Source organism: Herpailurus yagouaroundi, unplaced genomic scaffold (assembly GCF_014898765.1).
Source record: "Herpailurus yagouaroundi ecotype Mexico unplaced genomic scaffold, PumYag 189, whole genome shotgun sequence".
Classification (NCBI taxonomy): domain Eukaryota; kingdom Metazoa; phylum Chordata; class Mammalia; order Carnivora; family Felidae; genus Herpailurus; species Herpailurus yagouaroundi.
Genome location: NW_024412420.1, coordinates 1,742,498 through 1,764,827, shown reverse-complemented (window position 1 = coordinate 1,764,827; position 22,330 = coordinate 1,742,498). Strand labels below are relative to the sequence as shown.

The 22,330-nt window shown below is 35.6% G+C and overlaps 1 protein-coding gene and 1 pseudogene across 1 annotated transcript in view; one reads left to right on the top strand and one right to left on the bottom strand.

Annotated features, from left to right (window-relative positions):
• Positions 1-22,330, top strand: part of BRIP1 (BRCA1 interacting DNA helicase 1) — a 210,707-nt gene that overhangs the window by 166,969 nt on the left and 21,408 nt on the right. The window contains 1 exon segment of the mRNA XM_040496925.1: positions 8,023-8,135. Coding sequence (XP_040352859.1) covers positions 8,023-8,135 — 113 coding nt within the window.
• On the bottom strand, positions 9,988-10,505 carry LOC121044686 (60S ribosomal protein L26-like; annotated as a pseudogene).

Sequence of the window (22,330 nt, the reverse complement as noted above, 5' to 3'; positions counted from 1 at the left end):
TTTTGAGAGATAGGTAGGAAATATACATTTTCCCAGTTGGATAGAATTTTTAAAGTATATTTTCTTTTAATCTCTACATATTATAATATACTTTATCACTGAATTGTTACTTTTACATACTATTATCTAACCTTTCCTATGATGCCATATTATTATATTTTTTTAAATATAACCTATAACACTTAAAGGAAAGTGTACTTCCTTTGTATTCTAGTTATAAAGTTTTAATATGGAAATTTGACAGGTTATTTTGAGAGGATATAAAGTACAATTTCTTTCCTACCAATTTGAAAGCTACTTGTCAGAAGTATACTCTTCTGATTTCTCGTCTAACACATGTCCTTTTGTTTAAAAAGGTTAATAGTAATATAGAGTGTATTGAAGAGACTTTGTTTTCTCTTGAGTAGTTGTACAACTTTTTTGGTTTTTTAGTTTTTATTTATTTATTTCAAGAGAGGGGAGGAGGGGGAGAGACTGAGAGAGGAAGAGAAAGAATACCAAGAAGGCTCTGCACTGTCATTGCGAGGCTCCTACACCGGGCTCGAACCCACTAACCATGAGATCATCACCTGAGCTGAAATCAAGAGTTGGATGCTCAACCGACTGAGTCACCCAGGCGCCCTAAGTAGTTTCACAGCTTCTTAAAACTAACTTGTTAATTTATCTTGAAAGTCCAGAATTTATCCAAGAAAGTAACTCTTTATACCTTTAATTAGGCTTATACTACAAAAATATACTATATACTTCCCCAGGAATACTACATATGAGATCTTAAAAAGTTGACTAACAGGAACTGCTGTTTCATATTCAATAACTAGTTGCTGGGTATTATAGTCAATTGTTTCTTCTTCTTTCTCCTTTCTTCTTCTTCTTGTTCTTCTCCTTCTTCTTCCTCCTCCTCTTCCTCCTCCTCCTCCTCCTCCTCCTCCTCCTCCTCCTCTTCTTCTTCTTCTTCTTCTTCTTCTTCTTCTTCTTCTTCTTCCTCTTCCTCCTCCTCTTCTTCTTCTTCATGTTTATTTATTTTTTGAGAGAGAGCGCAGGGGAGGGGTAGAGAGTGAGGGAGACAGAGAACCCTGAGCAGGCTCCACACTGTTAGTGTGGAGCCCGATGTGGGGCTCATGCTCAGAAACTGTGAGATCATGACCTAAGCTGAAATCAAGAGTCAGATGCTTAACTGATTGAGCTACCCAGGCACCCCTGTAGTCAATTTCTGTGAGCTTCCAATACTAGCAGATAGTTGTAGGTGAATAAATTGCTGTCGTTGTATTTGAGAACTATTTTAAATTTTACTTTAATTAGATTTTCTTACTCATTCCATTTCTAATTAGGAAAAGTAAGCAACAACAGAATTGATTTACTCAAGATCACTCAGGAAAGCTATATAGTGTCTTGACTCCAGAGTTTTCACTCTTAAGAGAGCATGCTCTGGAAAGAGACCTAGATTGAGTTCCCAGCTCTACTCCTGTGCACTGTGCTTAGAACATGATAGGAGCTCAATAAATGTTATCATTTATTATTAAAATCTGTTGTTCCCATCTTTTCCAATTTTGACTTTGTGTTTAGCTAATTGTGTATACCATTCATTCTGATCTTGTATAAAAGTAGTTCACTCTTGGGAGGATGTAATTTTAACATTTTTTATGAAGACCATATGAAGGCTGTGTATGTGGTATCCTTTGGTGTGACACTGCTTTTAATAGGAATGTAGCATTATATGCTGTAATTGAGTCCATCTTTGAAAAGGAGTATGATTTTATTTTATTTATTTTTTTCGCAGTTCTTAAAATTTTAATTCTCTTGTGCAAAAAATATATCTTTAGTTAAATAGAACAAGAATTTATTTTGTCCAGATGAACCTGATTTTTAATTTCTTGACTGTATACACACCACAAAACTCCCCCCCCCCAACTACGTTTGGCAGTCGTATTTGTAGTATATTATATTTACATCTTATTTTGGAAAGATTTGACATCCATAGTCTCCTTTAGGAACCTTGATTTGTTTATATACATCTTGTTTTTGGTCCTTCAGCAAAGCTTTATAAATTCTTTTAAGAAATGGATCTAGTTCATTTTTGTTGGTTTTATTCCTAGGAATTTGATAATTTCTGTTGGTCCTGTGAATGGAATTTTCTCCTCACTATGTTTTCTAAATAGTCATTGTAATATGAAGGAAAGCTATTAATGTTTTTGGTTGACTACATAGTTTGACCATCTTTTAGAATTCTTATTAGTTTCAATAATTTCCCACTTCAGTTCTTAGATTTTCTAGGTTTATATTCAAATCATCTACAAATAATGGTGATGTTTATTTTTTTCTAATTGGTACTATTGGTTTTTCTTAGTTCATTTAGTGATTAGAATCTCCAAGTAATCTTACATGATGACAGTGGATTTTGGATATTCCTATCATTTGTTGAATCCTTTGGATCTGAGAGAATTGAAGACATTTTTCAACCCGGAAAAAATTCCTTTTATTTCTTTGGTTATTTATCCTCTAGTCTGTCTTTCTTGATCTTCTGGCCTTCCATCTTCCATGTCTCTCTTCTTCATTTTCCATTTCATTACTGTCTTCATGTTTTGGGTTTGTTTCCCTGGAAGCCGAGCTTGAGATGGGGACTGTAAGGACAGGCACTTACTGAAGGAACATTCTTTTTTTTTTTTTTTTCTTAAGGAAAATTTACCTCTTTTAATATTGAGAAGACTCAGTATTCTTAAGTAACCAAAGACCTGATAAAAAAGACAACATGAAGTTATTTTGGTAAGATACAAAATCATTGTTGTCTAGGAAGATTACTTAAAGTATAAAGAAAAACCTTTTACAAGTTCACAATCTCTTACTACCTCGAATAGAATAGTGCAGGGAAAAAAAATGTCCTTTTAACAGAAAATTTTAAATTACAGTTTTATATAAGTACACTATTGATATTAAAGCCTATTTTTTAATTTAATTTTATTTTTTTAAATTTACATCCAAATTAGCATATAGTGACAACAATGATTTCAGGAGTAGATTCCTTAGTGCCCCTTAACCATTTAGCCCATCCCCCCTCCCACAAACCCTCCAGTAACCCTCAGTTTGTCCTCCATATTTATGAGTCTCTTCTGTTTTGTCCCCCTCTCTGTTCTTATATTATTTTTGTTTCCATCCCTGATGTTCATCTCTTTTGTCTCTTGAAGTCCTCAGATGAGTGAAGTAATATGATATTTGTCTTTCTCTAATTTCACTTAGCATAATACCCTCCAGTTCCATCCACGTAGTTGCACATGGCAAGATTTCATTCTTTTTGATTGCTGAGTAATACTCCATTGTGTCCTATACCACATTTTCTTTATCCATTCATCCATCGGTGGACATTTGGGCTCTTTTCCATACTTTGGCTATTGTTGATAGTGCTGCTATAAGCATGGAGGTGCATGTGTCCCTTCAAAACAGCACACCTGTATCCCATGGATAAATGACCAGTAGTGCAATTGCTGGGTCGTAGGTTAGTTCTGTTTTTAGTTTTTTGAGGAACCTCCATACTGTTTTCCAGAGTAGCTACACCAGCTTGCATTCCCAGAAAAGGAGTATGATTTTAATATCAAGCTCAATTGACTAGACAGCAGGATTTACTGTGATCTCTTTTCCAGCAAAGAAGAAGTTTAATTTAACAGTCTCTGTGTGTTAGTACTGTGTATTAGTACCTAGATAGAAAATGAATATAGTCTCAGCCACTTGGAAAAGTATGAGATTCTTGATATCCTTTAATAGCGGAGCCTTTGAAGTATTAAGTATTGTCTCAAATGTATTAGTACTGTTTCAACTCTGAATTTTAAATTTGTTCAGATCATCACTGACTGCTTTCATATGCTTTGATTCTTTCATACCTATGTCTTTGGTGTGTGGGGCTCTAGTTGATGCTTTTCATTGCTTCTGTGGATCTGTCTTAAGATTTACCAGTTCTTTTCTGTCTTCTCTGATCTATTAAACCCATCCAATGGATTTTTATTTTAGTTACTATATTTTTCAGGTATAGAATTTCCATTTGGGTCTTTTTTATAGTTTCCATTTCTCCAAAGTTCATTTATTAAGCTATATATTTTTAAGTTGTTTAAATATATTTATAACGGCTACAACAAGGTCTTTGCTAATTCCAGTAGCTGGGCCCTTGCTAGATTGGTTTTTGTTCACTCTTTTTTTCTTTGATTATGGCTCACATTTTTATTAGTAATTTTTATTGTACACTGGACATTGTAGATGGTACATTATAGAGATTCTGTTTTCTGTTATTCTCTGAAGAATATTGATTTTTGTTTTTTGTAGGTAGTTCGGTTAGTAGCTGATGATCTTGAACTTACATGGGCATGATTTGACAGGTTTTTAGGGGAACTCTGGAAAAGCTCAAGGTACATAATCTTTAAATTTTTTTAATGTTTATTTTTTAGAGAGACAGAGACAGAGCATGAGTGGGGGAGGGGCAAAGAGAGAGAGGGGGACACAGAATCTGAAGCAGGCTTCAGGCTCCCAGCACAGACCCCTGTGTGGGGCTCAAACTTCATGAACTGTGAGATCATGACCTGAGCCAAAGTCACATGCTTAACCACTGAGCCACCCAGGCATCCCTCAAAGTACATAATCTTTAAACTCTGTCTCCCCTGTGATTTTTGTCAGGGTTTTGGTTTAAGTCTTTTTGGGAGTTGGTTTAGAATTGGCATCTTTCTAAATCATGGTCCTTTTTAAAAACATTATACCTGACTGTGTGTGAGTGTGTGTGTGTGTATTTTACTTGATTTTTTATTTACAAAATATATTTTGGCTAAATTTCCATGTCAAAATATATAAATCTATTTCTTTTAATTAGTATTTATCTCAGAATAAATGTAATATAACATTTAATTATCCACTTGATAATTAGACATTTAGGTTGTTTCTTATTTGTCTTTAGTAGAAAGATGCTATGAATATCCTTGCACATATTATCTATCTGTACTTGTAGGAAAATAGAAACATTTGTGGTAAATATTTGTCAGTATTCTGCAGATAAAAACAGTGGGATTGTTAAATTTGCATTTCTTGGTTTACTAATAAACTTAAGTATCTTTTCATGTGGGTTACTAGCCAGTTACCATTCATCTAGTTCTGTAAAAGATGCTATTTGGGTTTTGAGGGGGATTGCACTGAATCTGTAGATCACTTTGGGCAATAAGGACATCTTAACAATACTAATTACTCCAATGCATAAACATAGTATCTTTCCATTTCTTTGTGTTTCTTCAGTTTCTTTCATCAATGTCTTAAAGTTTTCAGTGTAAAGATCTTTCACCTCCTTGATTTATTTTTATTTTAGAGAGAGAGTGAGCAGGGGAGAGAGAGAGGTAATCTTAAGCAGGCTCCACACTCAGTGTGGAACCCGAAACAGGGCTCAATCTCATGACTCTGGAATCCGGACCTGAGCTGAAATCAAGAGTCCGACGCTTAACCAACTGAGCCACCCAGGTGCTCCTCACCTCCTTGGTTTAATTTATCCCAAAGTATTTTATTCTTTTTGATGCTATTGTAAATGGGACTGTTTTTCTTTTTCTTTTCTTTTCTTTTTGTTCGGATAGTTTGTTGTTAGTGTATGGAAATACAGCTGATTTTTGTATGATGTTTTGTATCCTCCAACTTTACTAAATTCATTTATTAGTGCTAACAGTTTTTTGGTAGAGTCCTTAGGGCTTTTTACATATGAGATCATGTCATATGCAAACAAAGTTTTACTTTGTCCTTTCTGGATTGGATTCCTTATATTTCTTGCCTAATTGTCCTGGCAAAGACTTTCAGTATTTTGTTGACTAGAAGTGGTGAGAGTGGGCACATTTGTCTTATTCCTGATACTAGAAGAAAAGTTTTCAGCTTTTCACCACAGAGTATGATATTAGCTGTAGGCTTGTTATATATGGCCTTTATTATGTTGAGGTACATTCCTTTTATATCTGATTTATTGAGTTTTAATCATGAAAGGATGTTGAATTTTTGCAAATGCTTTTTCTGCCTCTTTTGAGATGATTATATGATTTTTGTTCTCCCTTTTGTTAATGTGGTTTATTACATTTATTGATTTATGTATAGTTAAAGTAATCTTTCATTCCAGGAATAAATCCCTCTTGATCATGTATCTAATCCTTTAAAATTTTTTTTCAACGTTTTTTATTTATTTTTGGGACAGAGAGAGACAGAGCATGAACGGGGGAGGGGCAGAGAGAGAGGGAGACACAGAATCGGAAACAGGCTCCAGGCTCTGAGCCATCAGCCCAGAGCCCGACGCGGGGCTTGAACCCACGGACCACGAGATCGTGACCTGGCTGAAGTCGGACGCTTAACCGACTGCGCCACCCAGGCGCCCCTCTAATCCTTTTAATGTGATGTTGAATTTAGTTTGTTGGTATTTTGATAAAGATTTTTGCAACAGTGTTTATCCTATAGGGATATAGCCCTGTAATTTTCTCTTCTTGTAGTGTCCTGATCTGGCTTTGGTATGTGATTAGTACTGGCTTCTTAACATGAGTTTGGAAGTTTTTCCATCTCTTCAATATTTTGGAAGCATTTGAGAAGGAAAAGTGATAATTCTTCCTTAAATGCTTGATAGAATTTACCATTGAAGCCATCTAGTCCTAGGATTTGTTGTTGTTGTTGTTGTTCAGAGACTTTTGATTACTGCTTCAATTTTCTTGCTTATTATAGATCTGTTCAGATTTTTTCTCTTCATTATTTAGTCTTGGTATGTTGTATATTTGTAGGAATCTATCCATTCCTTCCGGGTTATCCCAGAAATGTACTCTTTCATTTATAATTTTATTTGACCCTTTCTTTTGCTTAGTTAGCAAAAAGTTTATCAGTTTTGTCTTTTCAAAAAACCAGTTCTTCATTTCAGTGATTTTTATCTATTGTTTTCTAGCTTCAAAGTTCATTTCTGCTCTCATCTTAGTTTCCTTCCTTAAGCTAACTTTGACATTAAGCTGTTCTTCCTTTTCTAATTACTTAAGGTGGAAAGTTAGGTGGTTTATCTGAGATCTTTTTTTTTTTTTTTTTTTACTGTAGATATTTATTGCTATAAACTTTTCTCTTAGAACTGCTTTTGCTGCATCTGATAGTTTTGGTTTATTGTGTTGCCATTTTCATTTGTATCAAGATATTTTTTAAGTTCTCTTTTGATTTCTTCTTTGACCCATTGTTCAGTTGTGTGTTATTTAATTTCCACATGTTTGTGAACATTCCAGTTTTCCTTGTGTTAATAGATTTCTAATTTCATACCATTGATGTTGTAAAAGATACATTATACGATTTATATGATATAATGTATCCTGGAGAATATTCCATGCACACTTGAGAAGAATGTGTGTTCTGCTGCTGTAGATTTAAACCAAATCATAACAATATTTACATTAAATGTGAAGGGTGTAAACACCCCAATCAAAAAAGCAGATATTATCAGGCTGGATAAACATAAAAGAATGAACCACTGATGTATATTTCAACATGAATGAATTCCAAAATCACTATGCTAAATGAAAACAACAAGTGATTACATACCATATAATAACATTTACATGGAATTCTAGGAAAGGCAAAACAGGAAGCAGATCATTGTTGGACAGAGTCAGCAGTGAAGGAGAGAGACTGAAAAGGAATAGAAAGGACATTTAGGAGGGTGTAAGAATATTCTAAATTATGATTGTAGTGGTGGTTACGTGACTATGTATTTGTCAAAACTTATCTACATGTACATTGAAAGTTTGTGAATTTTATTCTCTGTAAATTATTTCTCAATAAAACTGATTTCATCACACAGCAGCTAATTTATTATTTGCATGTAGGAGTTCAGGGAATGTAAGGATGAATAAACATGTTTTAAATGAACTGAAAAAAAATGTATTACTGAAATACTGAAAAACAAAATCTCTCTACCCTAATAAAATGATTCAGAATGTTGGAAGTTAATATGGTTTTTTAACTGAGCCGTAATTATATACTATATTTTTAATATTTTTAAATTATTAGGTTGTACTAAAGCGACAATACAATGATCAGCACTCCAAACTGAGAGGTCTTTTACCTGGTCGTCAATGGTATGAAATTCAAGCATATAGGGCCTTAAACCAGGCCCTAGGCAGGTAAGTGAAATTTCATGTAATGTAACTGTAATATTAACCTTTGGTCAGGGCTGTAGAAGAGATAGTCTTGCTACTTTAATCCTTATAATAAATTTGATAGAATTGTATTTCACTAGAACCTTAGGAACTGGTTTGTTTGTTTGTTTATGAGAGAGAATGCATGTGAGTCGGGAAAGGGCAGAGGGAGAGAGAGAATCCCAAGCAGGCTCTGTGCCATCTGCACAGAGCTCAATGTGTGGCTCAAACTCACAAACTGTGAGATCATCACCTGAGCTGAAATCAGGACTCCAATTCCTAAATGACTGAGCCACCCAAGTACCCCTGGAACTGGTATATTTTTAATGATAGATGTCACAAGTGAAAGCTAAAAAGAATCGATGGAACAAATGAAACTACAAACTCTGCTAAAGTTTAAAGATTTGTGGTTGGGACACTTGGGTGGCTCATTTGAGCTCGGTTGAGCATTCAGCTCTGGCTCAGGTCGTGATCTCACAGTTGGTGAGTTTAAGCCCTACATCAGGCTCTCTGCCATCAGCACAGAGCATGCTTCTGATCATCTGTCCTCCTCTCTCTGCCCCTCCCCCACTTGCTCTCTCTGTCTCTCTCAAAAGTAAATAAACAAACTTAAAAATTAAAGGATTTAAAAAATATGTAAAGATTTGTAATTGATCAATGAATGTCACACAGAAGAGGTACTCCATAAATGTTTATAGAAGTTCACTATCTCTGGGGCGCCTGGGTGGCGCAGTCGGTTAAGCGTCCAACTTCAGCCAGGTCACGATCTTGCGGTCTGTGAGTTCGAGCCCCGCGTCAGGCTCTGGGCTGATGGCTCCGAGCCTGGAGCCTGTTTCCGATTCTGTGTCTCCCTCTCTCTGCCCCTCCCCCGTTCATGCTCTGTCTCTCTCTGTCCCAAAAATAAAAATAAAAAACGTTGAAAAAAAAAATTAAAAAAAAAAAGAAGTTCACTATCTCAAACAATAAAAGTTTTACCTTGTGAACATCAGAACCCAGTTGATGATTTTATGGGTGTAAAGCAAACTATTCAAGAAGAGATAAAACAAACTATACTCATAGTACTAAAGAATTAACATCAACTAATAATAACATTTAATTGTAATACTTCTTTTCTAAGGATTCTGGTCCATTAAGATTTGTGTTTTGTACAACTAGTTATTAAATCACCATTTTATAGCATAATTTTCATATTGTAGGACATCAACGTTTAATTTATAAACACTGTAATTCTTGTATTTTTAATAATATAATTTAATATTTCATATTCTCTGTTTATGAAATTATAATTAGTTAAAGCCATGTAATTTTCCTGTGAGGCTATAAGACACTCAGATAATTAAAATAGAAGAACACAGGTTAAAAATAAAATCATAAGGGGCTCCTGGGTGGCTCATTTGGTTAAGTGTCCCACTTGGTTTTGGTTCAGGTCATGATCTCGTGGTTTGTGAGTTCAAGCCTCACATCAGGCTCTGTGCCGACAGTGCAGACCCTGCTTGGGATTCTCTTTCTTGCTCTCTCTCTGCCTCTCCCCGGCTTGCTGTCTCTCAAAAATAAATAAAAATAAATATTTAAAAAAAGAATAAAATCATGAAAACATGACCATTTGGCATCTATTCAGTTCAGGCAGAAGACCCACTGCTAACCATTATCTGACCTAGCCAAATCCAGAATTTAAATTTTTCTCAAGTATCTTGTTCATTAGTTAGTCCATTTTCACATAAGCAGATTAGATTGCATTTGGGTTCAAATTTACAGATAGCTAATGACATAAGACTACAATAACTGGATTTAAGTCCCAAGAACACATCACCCACTTTCTTCCCCATTATTTTTTTCCCATTTTAACATTTTTTATTTAATATTGTATGTAAGATTACTTTATTCCTGCATCTTCTCAATTGTTTCTTCCTTATATTTGCCCTTTTCCTTTCCTACTAGGCGAGATTTGGATTTGCGTTCAAGGATCTTTTTGTGGTCTTTGTCCAGTTTTAGTCCAGTGATAACCACCTTGCTGGGGTGGATGCCCACGTAGACAGTTGTGCCATTTGCCTTCCTCGCTGTATTTGTTCAATGTAGATAACACATTTCTTCCTGTAAACCTGGACTACTTTGCCAATTTGCTGACCTTTGTAGTGTCCTCCACAACTTGTACTTCGTCGTCCTTTGGGATGGGCACGGATTGAACGTTGTACTTCTGTTGCAGCTCCTTGGAAAGAAGGGAAGACATACTCTTCCTGTGAATGTGGGAAGGTGCATTGAAATGCCTTTTATGGTTCTTGCTCCGGTCAGAGGTCACAAACAGATTGAACTTCATGTTGACCACTGTAGCTCCAGCGATGGCCTCAAAAGGGAAGACCCCATTATTTTTTTTAATTAAAAAAAATTTTGTTTAATGTTTATTTTTTCAGAGAGAGGGAGACACAGACAGGGGTGAGTGGGGAAGGGACTGAGAGAGATGGAGACAGAATCTGAAGCAGGCCCCAGGCTCTGAGCTGTCAGCACAGAGCCTGACGTGGGGCTTGAACTCACAAACCGTGAGATCATGACCTGAGCTGAAGTCAGACACTTAACCGACTGAGCCATCCAGGCACTCCTAATTTTTTTTTTTTTTAAACATTCATTTTTGAGACACCAAGTGTGAGTGGGGGAGGAGAAGAGAGAGAGGGAGACACAAATCCAAAGCAGGCCCCAGGCTCTGAGCTGTCAGCACAGAGCCCCATGCAGGGCTTGAATTCACAAACTGTGAGATTAGGACCTGAGCCGAAATTGGACACTTAACTGACTGAGCCACCCAGGTGCCCCTCTTCCGATATTCTGCAGGTGTTTCCCTTCAAACTGAATGATTCAGTTCTGTGATTAATCTGATATGGTTAAGCTGCTGCCCTTCTCTGCCTAGAAATCCCATTGGTACTTGGCATCAAGTTGCATTATAAATTGTTCTTGAAGCATTTCATCTGCTTACTTGGTCTCTCCCTGGTGATCAACATGTTTTGTCATCTTTTATTTGTATTTTAATATTCAGCAAATAGTTTCTATGGGAGCTTGAATATTATTTAATATTCCTGAATTTTAGTCACTATACTTAATTTTAGGAAAATAAATATTCTTACCTCAGTTGAGTATTTTTCCTCTTTAATGTAGGAAGTGTCTTGAATTTTAAGAAATCATTTGAAGCAAAAATATATTTACTTTGTCATTTATAAACCTTTTCTACATATATTATACAGGTTGTAAGAGATGAAATAACTTATCTAACCTCACATACTACTAAATGAGCCTTCACATCTTGGCCCCCACCTACTTTTAAAATCTCAAGACCGCTTTTTCATCCTAGGACCTTACCTTTATGCGCTGAAGTTTTCACTGTTAAACATAAAATCTTTTACTAATAAACATACCATATCCCATCATTACTCTCTGCCTTGGCATACAAGTTATACAATTCATTTGGCATATTTACCAATCAAAACCAGTTGAAGGTTATGTTCTTGATGAAAATTTCTTTTTACTTTTCTGAGGATTTACTCCTTAGGAAACCCATAGTAGTTTATACATTATTACTATTATAGCATATATCTTACTGTGTTGTAATAGCCTATTTATATATCTGCCTACTTCATTAAACATGTGTTATACATTTGTACATCATTAGCAACCAACTGTGTCTCAGCTTAGGGTATGGATGCTCAATAAATACTTGTTGAATTCGTGGAAAATGGTGGGTTTGATACTTTTGCCACTATACCATGTTGTCCAGAAAGCTTCTAAAGGTTCAAAACATACTTTTCCTAGAATTTTCATTAAAAATACATTTGTAATATTTACATAAATGCTATAGTTTTAGTATTTTATTAATTAAAAAATTGATAGTCCAACTGTCATTGTATTGATTTTGAGAGAAACAGTATCAACAAGTAGCAACTTACTACAAAGAAACATATCTATTTAAAAATCAAGTGAGGGGCGCCTGGGTGGCGCAGTTGGTTAAGCGTCCGACTTCGGCCAGGTCACGATCTCGCGGTCCGTGAGTTCGAGCCCCGCGTCGGGCTCTGGGCTGACAGCTCAGAGCCTGGAGCCTGTTTCCGATTCTGTGTCTCCCTCTCTCTCTGCCCCTCCCCCGTTCATGTTCTGTCTCTCTCTGTCCCAAAAATAAATGTTGAAAAAAAAATTAAAAAAAAATAAAAATAAAAAAAAATCAAGTGAGTGTTCTGTATCACTTGATAAAACTCATAATGTGTATTGATTGACATAAAAGGTACTTATAATCAGGATTCCTCTTACAAGGGATAAGTCTAGAAGGTCTAAAGTAAGCAGAAACAAATTAAGTTTTTTTTTTAAATCCTCTTTTTAAGCCCACATGGGACTGTTAGAGTATTTGAAGTAATATAAGTCCATGAAATGTAATAACAGCCTTCGGGAATGCACCAGATGGTTTTGTGACCAGGTTACAACTGCACAATGAGTTTCCTAAAAGGTCTGCTTTACTGAAAGTATAATCTTTGTCTGAAGTGGGCATAATTCATTTGAACAAGGCAGTATGAAAACAATGGAAAAAAGAAAATGTGAAATTCTTTTTCTCTGAACCGTTTTTTTTTTTTTAACTTAAATGCCTTTCTACCATAGGACACTTTAAAATAAACCAAAGTGGAATCAAAAATAGAGTGGCACTCTGACTTTCCATTGATTTTCATCACTGTTCTATAATATTGGCAGTATCCATCTTCCTCTCCTGCCTAATTTTGTGGTGTGATGCCTGAGAACCTATGGATTACTTTAATATCAAAAAAGAATGTTATATAGAATTTAGATTTTTTTAGATTTTCTGGAAAAATCAAATATTTATATTAACCTTCACCGCTCTCAAAATTCCATGATAGTAAAGGAATAAAAATGTCCAACCACAGAGTTAAAAAAAGAGTGGAAGAGGGGACAATAACAGATGAGATGTCAACAAATTTTGAACATTGGAGAACAAATGAATGATTGAGTGACTTAGCAGGCAAAAGAAGGCTGTTGCAAAGCCAACAAGATCCTTCAGATTCAGGCATGGAAAAACTCAGGATGTGGGGACACTGAAGTATCATTTGAAGTAGGGTTAATCACAAAAGAATTGGTTGCCAGTTCCTATAAGTAGACAGCTCCCTCCTCCACTGAGATTTACTCTCTGGAGAGATTATACTAGAGAGTTTATATATTCTTCAACTCCAGCTGTAGCTAAGGATGCATAAAAGATGGGGGTTAAGAAAGTCTGTTTATTGAATGTGAGAACTCCACCCCCCTTTTCTTCTCAGCTCTGAATAGGCTTATCATCAATCTTACATCTCCAGGGCGGGAAAGTACAGTTCTAGGGATACTAACTACCTTGTGAGTAAAATAGTATCAAAGAGGTCCTGTTCCTACCAGAGTACCTTACTCTGGCAAAGCTTCCCAGTTTATAAGCCACACCCATGTAGGCAGAGCTACCAGTCAGCATTTGATACTCAAAGAAAGTCTGCATCATGAAAAATACAGAAAAAAACACCAGCAGAACTATACCAACAAAAGAAAAACAAGGTGGAAGAACTTGTAGAAAACATAAACAGCACAATAGAACATAGGTTGGCAAATTTTTTCTGTTAAGGAGCAGACAATGTATATTTTAGGTTTTGGGGGCCATGTACAGTCTGCATGCATATTCTTTTTTATTTTTTCTTTAATCCTTAAAAAATGTGAATACCATTCCAACTTTGCAAGCTGTACAAAAACAAGGTATGGACCAGATTTTCTTTGTGGGCCAACCTCTGCCTAGAAGAAAATACAAAACAAATGTAACAATAATATACATAGAAAGGTAAGATATTTCCTCCATGAAACAAGAACAGATTTATTGTAAGAAAAGTTTCTAGGCATTAACATGATAGGAGCAAATTTTAAATGCAGAATTGGGCTTAAAAGATAAAATTTCCTGGGTCAAAATGACGAAAAGGTAGAAAATGGAAAAGAAAAACTAAACAATTTGAACATCAGTATTCAAGAGACAACTTTTGATAAAAAGGAAACCTATATGAAGAGACAAGAGAAAATATAGAGGAAATAAACCTATCAAAGAAATAATCCGAGAAAAACACTCAGAATTGAAGGACATAATTTCTTGGTTAAAAAGGCCCACTCAAGTACCAGTAAGAGAAAAGCTCCAGAGCACCTCATGCAGTTTCAAAGTACCTGAGATAAAGAAAACGTCCTAAAACTTTCCTGAGGGAACAAAGAGGTCTCCTATAAAAGACGTGGAATCACAATGGAAAGAGACTTCTTAAAAAGCAACATTAGAAGCTAGAAGACAGTTTTAAATTATCTTCAAATTTTTGAAGGAAATTTTGACTTGCAATTGAAGTTCTATACAACCCAAACAATCAATAAGCTCTAAGATAGAATAAAGCCTTCAACATGGAAAGATTTAAAACATTAGCTTCAAATGCACACTTTCTCAGGAAGCTACAGGAAGATATGCTTCATCAAATAAGAGAAAATTCAGACAGAGGAATATCAAGGTTTTAGGAATTTGGAGTTCCCACCTAGAATAGAAGAAAAGGAAATTCTCAAATTAGGAAAGGATGCTCTGGGGTGACAGCTGTGCACCAGTCCCATAGTAGCCAGTCTAGATTTGTTTCTAAGGGTGGAGATTTTAATTATATTGAGAAGAATTTTTACAGTTTGGCAAAGTTTGGGAATTAATGATAGAATACATAGAAAATTAAGCAAAAAAAAAAAAAAGAGAGAGAGAGAGAGACAGTTATTAACTCTAGGGCAGACCAAAAAATCTTGTACAAGAAAGAAAATATAATCGTAGTGTACAATATAACTCACCTGTAAATGGTAATCTACTGAATATTGATGACACAAGAATTGTGGTATAACTATCAGGAAAATGAAGAGATGATGAAGTATCAGTGATATAAGAAAATGAACATCTTGTATAAGAAAAGTCATTACATAATGTGTAAAGTTAAAAACCAAGAAGTAGTAGTAGTTCTAAATGTTATTTAGAAACATGGAGGTAAATGAGTGGAAGAACTAACATATTTAAAGGATTTTTTTTTTCCTGAGGATTGGGAACTGGAGACAGGATGTGAGTAGATTAAAAAAGAATTGTTTGGGGTTTTTTTTTTTTTATTCTAACTATTATACTATTATTAGACTTTTAAACTATACTTGTGTATTTGGTTAAAAGTTAAAATTTACAAAACTAAAATTAACTTTTATTAATTTTTTAGAGTTTATTTACTAAAAGAATCAGAGAGAGAGAAGTGGGGGAGGGGCAGAGAGAGAGAGGGAGAGAGAGAACCCCAAACTCGTACTGACAGCACAGAGCCTGACATAGGGCTTGATCTCACGATCAGTGAAATCATGACTTGAGCTGAAACCAAAAGTTGATGCTTAGCCAACTGAGCCACCCAGGTGCCTGTGCAAAGTTAAAATTAACTTTTATTTTTATTTTTTTATTTTTAAAAATTTTTTTTCCAACTTTTTATTTATTTTTGGGACAGAGAGAGACAGAGCATGAACGGGGGAGGGGCAGAGAGAGAGGGAGACACAGAATCGGAAACAGTCTCCAGGCTCCGAGCCATCAGCCCAGAGCCTGACGCGGGGCTCGAACTCACGGACCGCAAGATCGTGACCTGGCTGAAGTCGGACGCTTAACTGACTGCGCCACCCAGGCGCCCCTAAAATTAACTTTTAAAAAGTAGTCTGGAGGTTTCAACTCTAGATAAGATGGAGCACGCATGAGACATACTGTCTTAAAAACCTAGACAGAATGCATGGAACAGCTGTTTGAGTGCTGTGAAAAGTAAATAGGCAGATTTGGGAAGAAGAATAGAATTCAAAATACAAGTGAACGTTTTGGAATAACTATATTAATATCAGACAAAGTAGAATTCAGGGCAAAGAGTATTATTGGAGTATTAAAAAGGAAAATCTTATGATGATGAAAAGGCTAATATGCCAATAAAATACAACAATCCTTAATGTGTATGCACCTAAAAATCAAACTTCAAAATATATTTGAACTACTGGCAGATCTGAATAGAGAAATAGACAAATTCACAAGTATAGCTAGAGATTTCATATCCTCTCTCAGTTATAGATACTAAAAGTAGACAGAAAACCAATAAAGATATAGAAGACTTGAACAATGTTATTAACCAACTGGATTGAATAGATATTATAGAACACTACATGCAACAATATTAGAATAAACATTTTGTCAAGTGCACAGGGAACATTTACCAATATAAATGATATCCTGGATGAGTAACTTTACTTTTTTTTTAATCTTAGAACGAGCTGGGGAGACAGAGAGAGAGAGAGAGAACGAACCTTAAGTAGGATCCACACTGAGCATGGAGCCCCATGCAGGGCTTGACCCTGGGATCATGACCTGAATTGAAATTAAGAGTTGGACGCTCAACCTACTGAGCCACCAAGGTGCCCCAAAGTTTACATTTTTAAAAAGAATTGAAATCATAGTATTCTCTGACCAAAATGAAATTAAACAATTAAATTAGATATCAGTAACACATAACAGAAAAAAAAATGTCTGAATACTTGTTAATTAAAAACATACTTCTAAATAATGCATAGGTGAAAGGTAAAAGAGAAAGTCTTAGGAAAATTAGAAAATATTTTGAGCTAATCAAAAGTGAAAATACATCCAAATATGTGGGCTGCATCTTTAGCAGTGCTCAGTGGGAAATTTATATCATTAAATGTTTATTTTGAACAAGAAAAAAGGTCTCAAATCAATAATCTCAGCTTCTATCTTAAGCTAGGAAAAGAAGAGCAAAATAAATGTAAAGCAAACAGAAGAAAGGAAATAATAAAGATAAAAGTATAAATCAATGAATTTGAAAACAAAAAACAATGAAATCAGTGAAGCTAAAAGTTAAAAAATCGATTTTAAAAAGATCAGTAGAATTGATAAACCTCTAGGTAAACTGACAAAAAAAAAGAAGCCACAAATGGTCAGTATCTGGAATAAAAGAGGTCATATTACTATATACTCTACAGATGTTAAAATGATAATATGAGGAAAAAATATATGCATACATTCAACAACTTATATGAAACAGACTAACTCTCCCAAACCCACAAAATACCAAACTCACTCAAGATGAAATAGATAACCTGAATAATCCTCTGCCTAGTAAAGAAATTTAATTTGTAGTTTGAAAAAAATCACTTTGATAGGTTCATTAATAAATATTACCAAACATTTAAAGAAGAAATAACACCAATTCCATATGATTTTTTCTAGAAAATAGACCCCTTCCCAATTCATGAGGCCAGCACTATTCTACCAAAACTAGATGAAGACAATATAAAAACAAGAAAGAGAAAAACTACAGACTGATATCTGTCATGAACTTAGATGAAAATATTTGTAACAAAATATTTACAAATTTGGTTAGATGCACAAAAATGACAAAAGAACTCTGAAAATCTCTAACAAAGGAATGAGAAAATAAGCAAAATAGGTAGAATCAACTTTTTCAAAACTGTAAATTAACCAGTTTACAGCATTCCAGGAAATATTCATGAAAATGGCCGAATCTCATTAAGAACAGTGAGTGTTATGGCATTTTCACTTGCCCAGTTCCCATTTCCCTTTCTCCTAGTTCATAATAGTTGTAAATCATGGTGAAAGCAAGCAATCTGCTAGCCACAGTGGCAGCTGGATCTTATTCCTGGAGAATTGTCATTATGGAACCTCTCTTCCATAAGACCCCATTTCTTGGAAGACCCCATTCACAAGGCTATTTTTATTTGACCTGACTAGGAGTTCACCCAGGCAATTAGTTGTTTAATTTCACAGTATCCTGAGACAGTGACTAAATTTTCCGGCAAATAATAAGCTAACTACAGTTTAATGGGAAAAGCTAGGAACTGAGGTCTCCATAGAGCGCTTCAAAAGTTCTGATGTATTTCTCAGACTCTAGTGGGCCATGCCTGTTTGTACAATGGTGCATATAACCAGGGATGTACACATGCTCAAGAAAGACTGAGAAGGCCCTGTGCTCTCACCTCTGGCTGTGTTGAAACAGGAAGTGAAGACTAAGGTAGAGTTGTCACCTGCCTGGCTGAGGATCGAAAGCATGTCAAAAGACATGCAAAGCCTCTTGGCAAATAAGACATATATTGGTTATGGATGTTTAAGGAAAATTTTGTCTACTCATTAACTGATCACTGAGTAGATCTTGCAATGGTCACACATGATAGAATACAGACTTTAAAGAAACATTTTTTTTTAAGTCACAATAACAAAAATCCTTGAGCAGAGGGAAGAATCAGAATTCTACAATTGCCACATTGTATTATTTAAAATGTACTTTTTTCAACAAATATTTTGACATACGCAAAGAAAGAATGTCTGCCCCATACACATGGGAAAAAAGCAATCAATAGAATGTGCCCCTGAGGTAATTAGTATGTAAAGCTATTTTAAATATAGTCAAAGAACTAAGGAGATTCTGTCTAAAGAACTATAGGAAACTATGAAAATGATGTCTCCCCAAATAGATTTTTATTTTTTTTTCAGTTTATTTACTTTGAGAGAGATAGAGACAGTGTAAGTGAGGAGGGGCAGAGTGAGAGAGAGAGAGAGAGAGAGAGAGAGAGAGAGAGAGAGAATCCCAAGCAGGCTCCACACTGTCAGCACAGAGCCCAGCACAGGGCTTGAACTCATGAAACTGTGAGATCATGACCTGAGCTGAAACCAAGAGTCGGACGCTTAACTGAGTCACCCAGCTGCCCCTCACCAAATAGAATTTTTAAAAAGAAGGTAGAATCAATAAGATAGAATTTTTTAAATGTTTTTTAATGTTTATTTTTTTTTATTTATTTTTTTTTTATTTTTTTTTTCAACGTTTATTTATTTTTGGGACAGAGAGAGACAGAGCATGAACGGGGAAGGGGCAGAGAGAGAGGGAGACACAGAATCGGAAACAGGCTCCAGGCTCTGAGCCATCAGCCCAGAGCCTGACGTGGGGCTCGAACTCCCAGACCGCGAGATCGTGACCTGGCTGAAGTCGGACGCTTAACCGACTGCGCCACCCAGGCGCCCCTTAATGTTTATTTTTGAGAGAGAGAGAAAGAGACAGAGCACGAGTTGGGGGAGGGACAGAGAGAGGGAGACACAGAATCCGAAGCAGGCTCCAGGCTCTGCACCGTCAGCACAGAGCCTGATGCGGGGCTCGAACTCACGAGCTGTGAGATCATGACCTGAGCCGATGTTGGACACCTAACCAACTGAGCCACCCAGATGCCCCAGAATTTTTGATGTTTATTTATTTTTAAAGGAGAGAGAGAGAGAGAGAAAGCGTGAGTAGGGGAGGGGCAGAGACAGAGGGAGATACAGAATCCAAAGCAGGCTCCAGGCTCTGAGCTGTCAGCACAGAGCCCAACACAGGGCTCAAGCTCACAAACTATGAGTTCCTGACCCGAGCTGAAGTCAGACGCTTAAATGACTGAGCCACCCAGGCTCCCCTAAGATAGAATTTGTGAAAAGAACTTAATGGAAGGGCACGTGGATGGCTCAATTGGTTAAGCGTCCAACTCTTGGTTTTGAATCAGGTCACGATCTCACAGTTCATGTGATCAAGCCCTGTGTCAGGGTCTGCAATAACAGTGTGGAGCCTGCTTGGGATTCTCTCTCTCTGAAAATAAAAAAATAAAACTTAAAAAAAAGTGATGGAGATCCTGGATTTGAAAAATTCAATAACAAATGAAAAATTCATTAGAGGGACTCAACAGCAGTTTTGACCAGAAAGAAGAAAGAATCAGTTTACTTAAAGGTAAGTCCGTTGAGATTATCCAGTCTGAGTAATTGAAAACAAAGGAATGAAGAATAATGATCATTGTCACAGGGTCCCCATCAAATATACCAGTGTACACATACTGGGAGTCTTTTAGAAGGATAGAAGAGAGAAAGGGACAGAAAGATTAGCTGAAGAAAAAAGGGCTGGAAACTTTCCAAATTTGATGGAGAACATCAAATCTAAGAACCAGCAAGTTTGAAGTAGTTAAAAATTAAAGAGATCCTTACGTAGATATGTCATTGTCAAACTGCTGAAGACAAAGAATCTAGAAAACAGGAGAGAAACAATTCCTCATATATAATAATAATATAATATAATATAATATAATATAATATAATATAATATAATATAATATAATAATTTATAATTATATTATATGTTATATATTATATATAATTAAATAATATAATATAATATAATAATATAATTTCTCACATACTCCTCACATCCTCAATACTCACTAACCTTAGAATTCTTATTGGAAACTATGGCAAGCAGAAGGCAGTGGGCTGACATATTTAAAGAAAAAGACTGTCAACCAAGTCTATATCTAACAAAACTATCCTTCAAAAATGAAGGAGAAAGGAAGACATTCCCAAATAAACAAAAACTGAGAATGAATCTCCAGAAAACTTGTCCTACCAGAAATGCTACAGGGAGTCCTTTTCAGGTTGAAATGGTGAAACACTAGGCAGTAATTCATCCATATGAAGAAATAAAGAACATCTGTAAAGGTAATTTCATAGATAAATATTAAAAAAAAACAATATAAACGGGGCACCTGGGTGGCTCAGTCAGTTAAACGTTCAACTTCGGCTCAGGTTATGATCTCATAGTTCGTGAGTTTGAGCCCTGAATCAAGCCTGCTTGGGCTCTCTCTCTCCTCCTCTCTCTCTGCCCCTCCCTCACCGTCTCTCAAAATAAACTTGATATATATAAATATATTTTTATAGCTTTTTTAATCCTATTTGTTTTTTTTAAACAACTGCATTAAAGCAATCATTTTAAATATGTGGTAATAGGCATTGCCTTGGGGCCCCCTAAACCACCACTGTTTGAGTAATTCACTAGGAGCAGGGATATACTCATCATATAGTTGCATGCATATGTAGGATATGTTACATTGAAAGAATACAAAGCAAAATCAGCAAAGAGAATAGGCACATGGGCAAAGTCAAGGGAAAACCAGGCCAAAGCTTCCAAGGCCCCTCTCTCAGTGGAGTAATACAGGACACACTTAATTCCCCAGCAGTGATTTTGGTGACATGTGTGAGATACTGCCAATTAGGAGAACTCAAAAGACTTGGCACCCAGTGTTTTTATTTGGGGCTGGTCAGATAGGCAGCCTCTGCCTAGCATTTCTCCAAAGTTTAGCCTCTTAAAAGCAAAGTGGGTGGTCAGCATCAATCACTGTTAGCACGAACATTTTCGACACAGGGAGCCCTTCTTATCCATCAATGATTGGAACCCTCCTGAAACCTAAGTTCTTAAAACAACCAAAACCTACCTTGTATGCAGGCCTTCCTAGGATAAGCATTTTGGCCTCCTGTTACCTTTCTGTACAGGCATACAATGTATAAAGATGCAATTTATATTACAGTAATAACACAGATGAAGAGGGAAGGAACAGCATTATATAGGAGTAACATTTTTGTATACTATTGAAATTGGTATTAATCCAAACTAAATTGTTATAAGTTAAGGTGTTAATTGTCCTCAAAGCAACCACAAATAAAATAATTCAAAATAATAAGAAATGACAAGATAATTAACAGGATACCTAAAAATATCTATTGCATGCAGAAGAAGGCAATAATGGGAAAACAGTGGAACAAAAAAAATTAGACCTATAGAAAACAAATAGTAAAAAAAGTATTTATGAAATAGCTAAATCCTGCCTTAATCTGTAGTTACATTAAATGTAAATGCATTAAACACAACAGTCAAAAAGCAAAGATTGGCAAAAAGGAATTTTTTAATGACCCATCTATATGCTGCCTGTAAGAGAAACACTCTAGTTAATAAACACACACACACACACACACACACACACACACACACACACACAAATAGATTAAGGTAAATGGATGGGAAAAGACATATCATGCAAACAGTAAACAAAAGAGAGCTGGTTTGCTCATACTCAGTATCAAACAAACTAGACTTTAAGTTAAAAACTGTTACTAGAGACAATAAATAGTCTATAATAATAAATTTTTCACTCCAAGAATGATATGCAACTATTAAACACATATATGCAGGTAACAAAAAGGCCCTAAATCTTCAGTAGCAAAAACTGTCAGAAATATACAATTCAACAGTTAAATA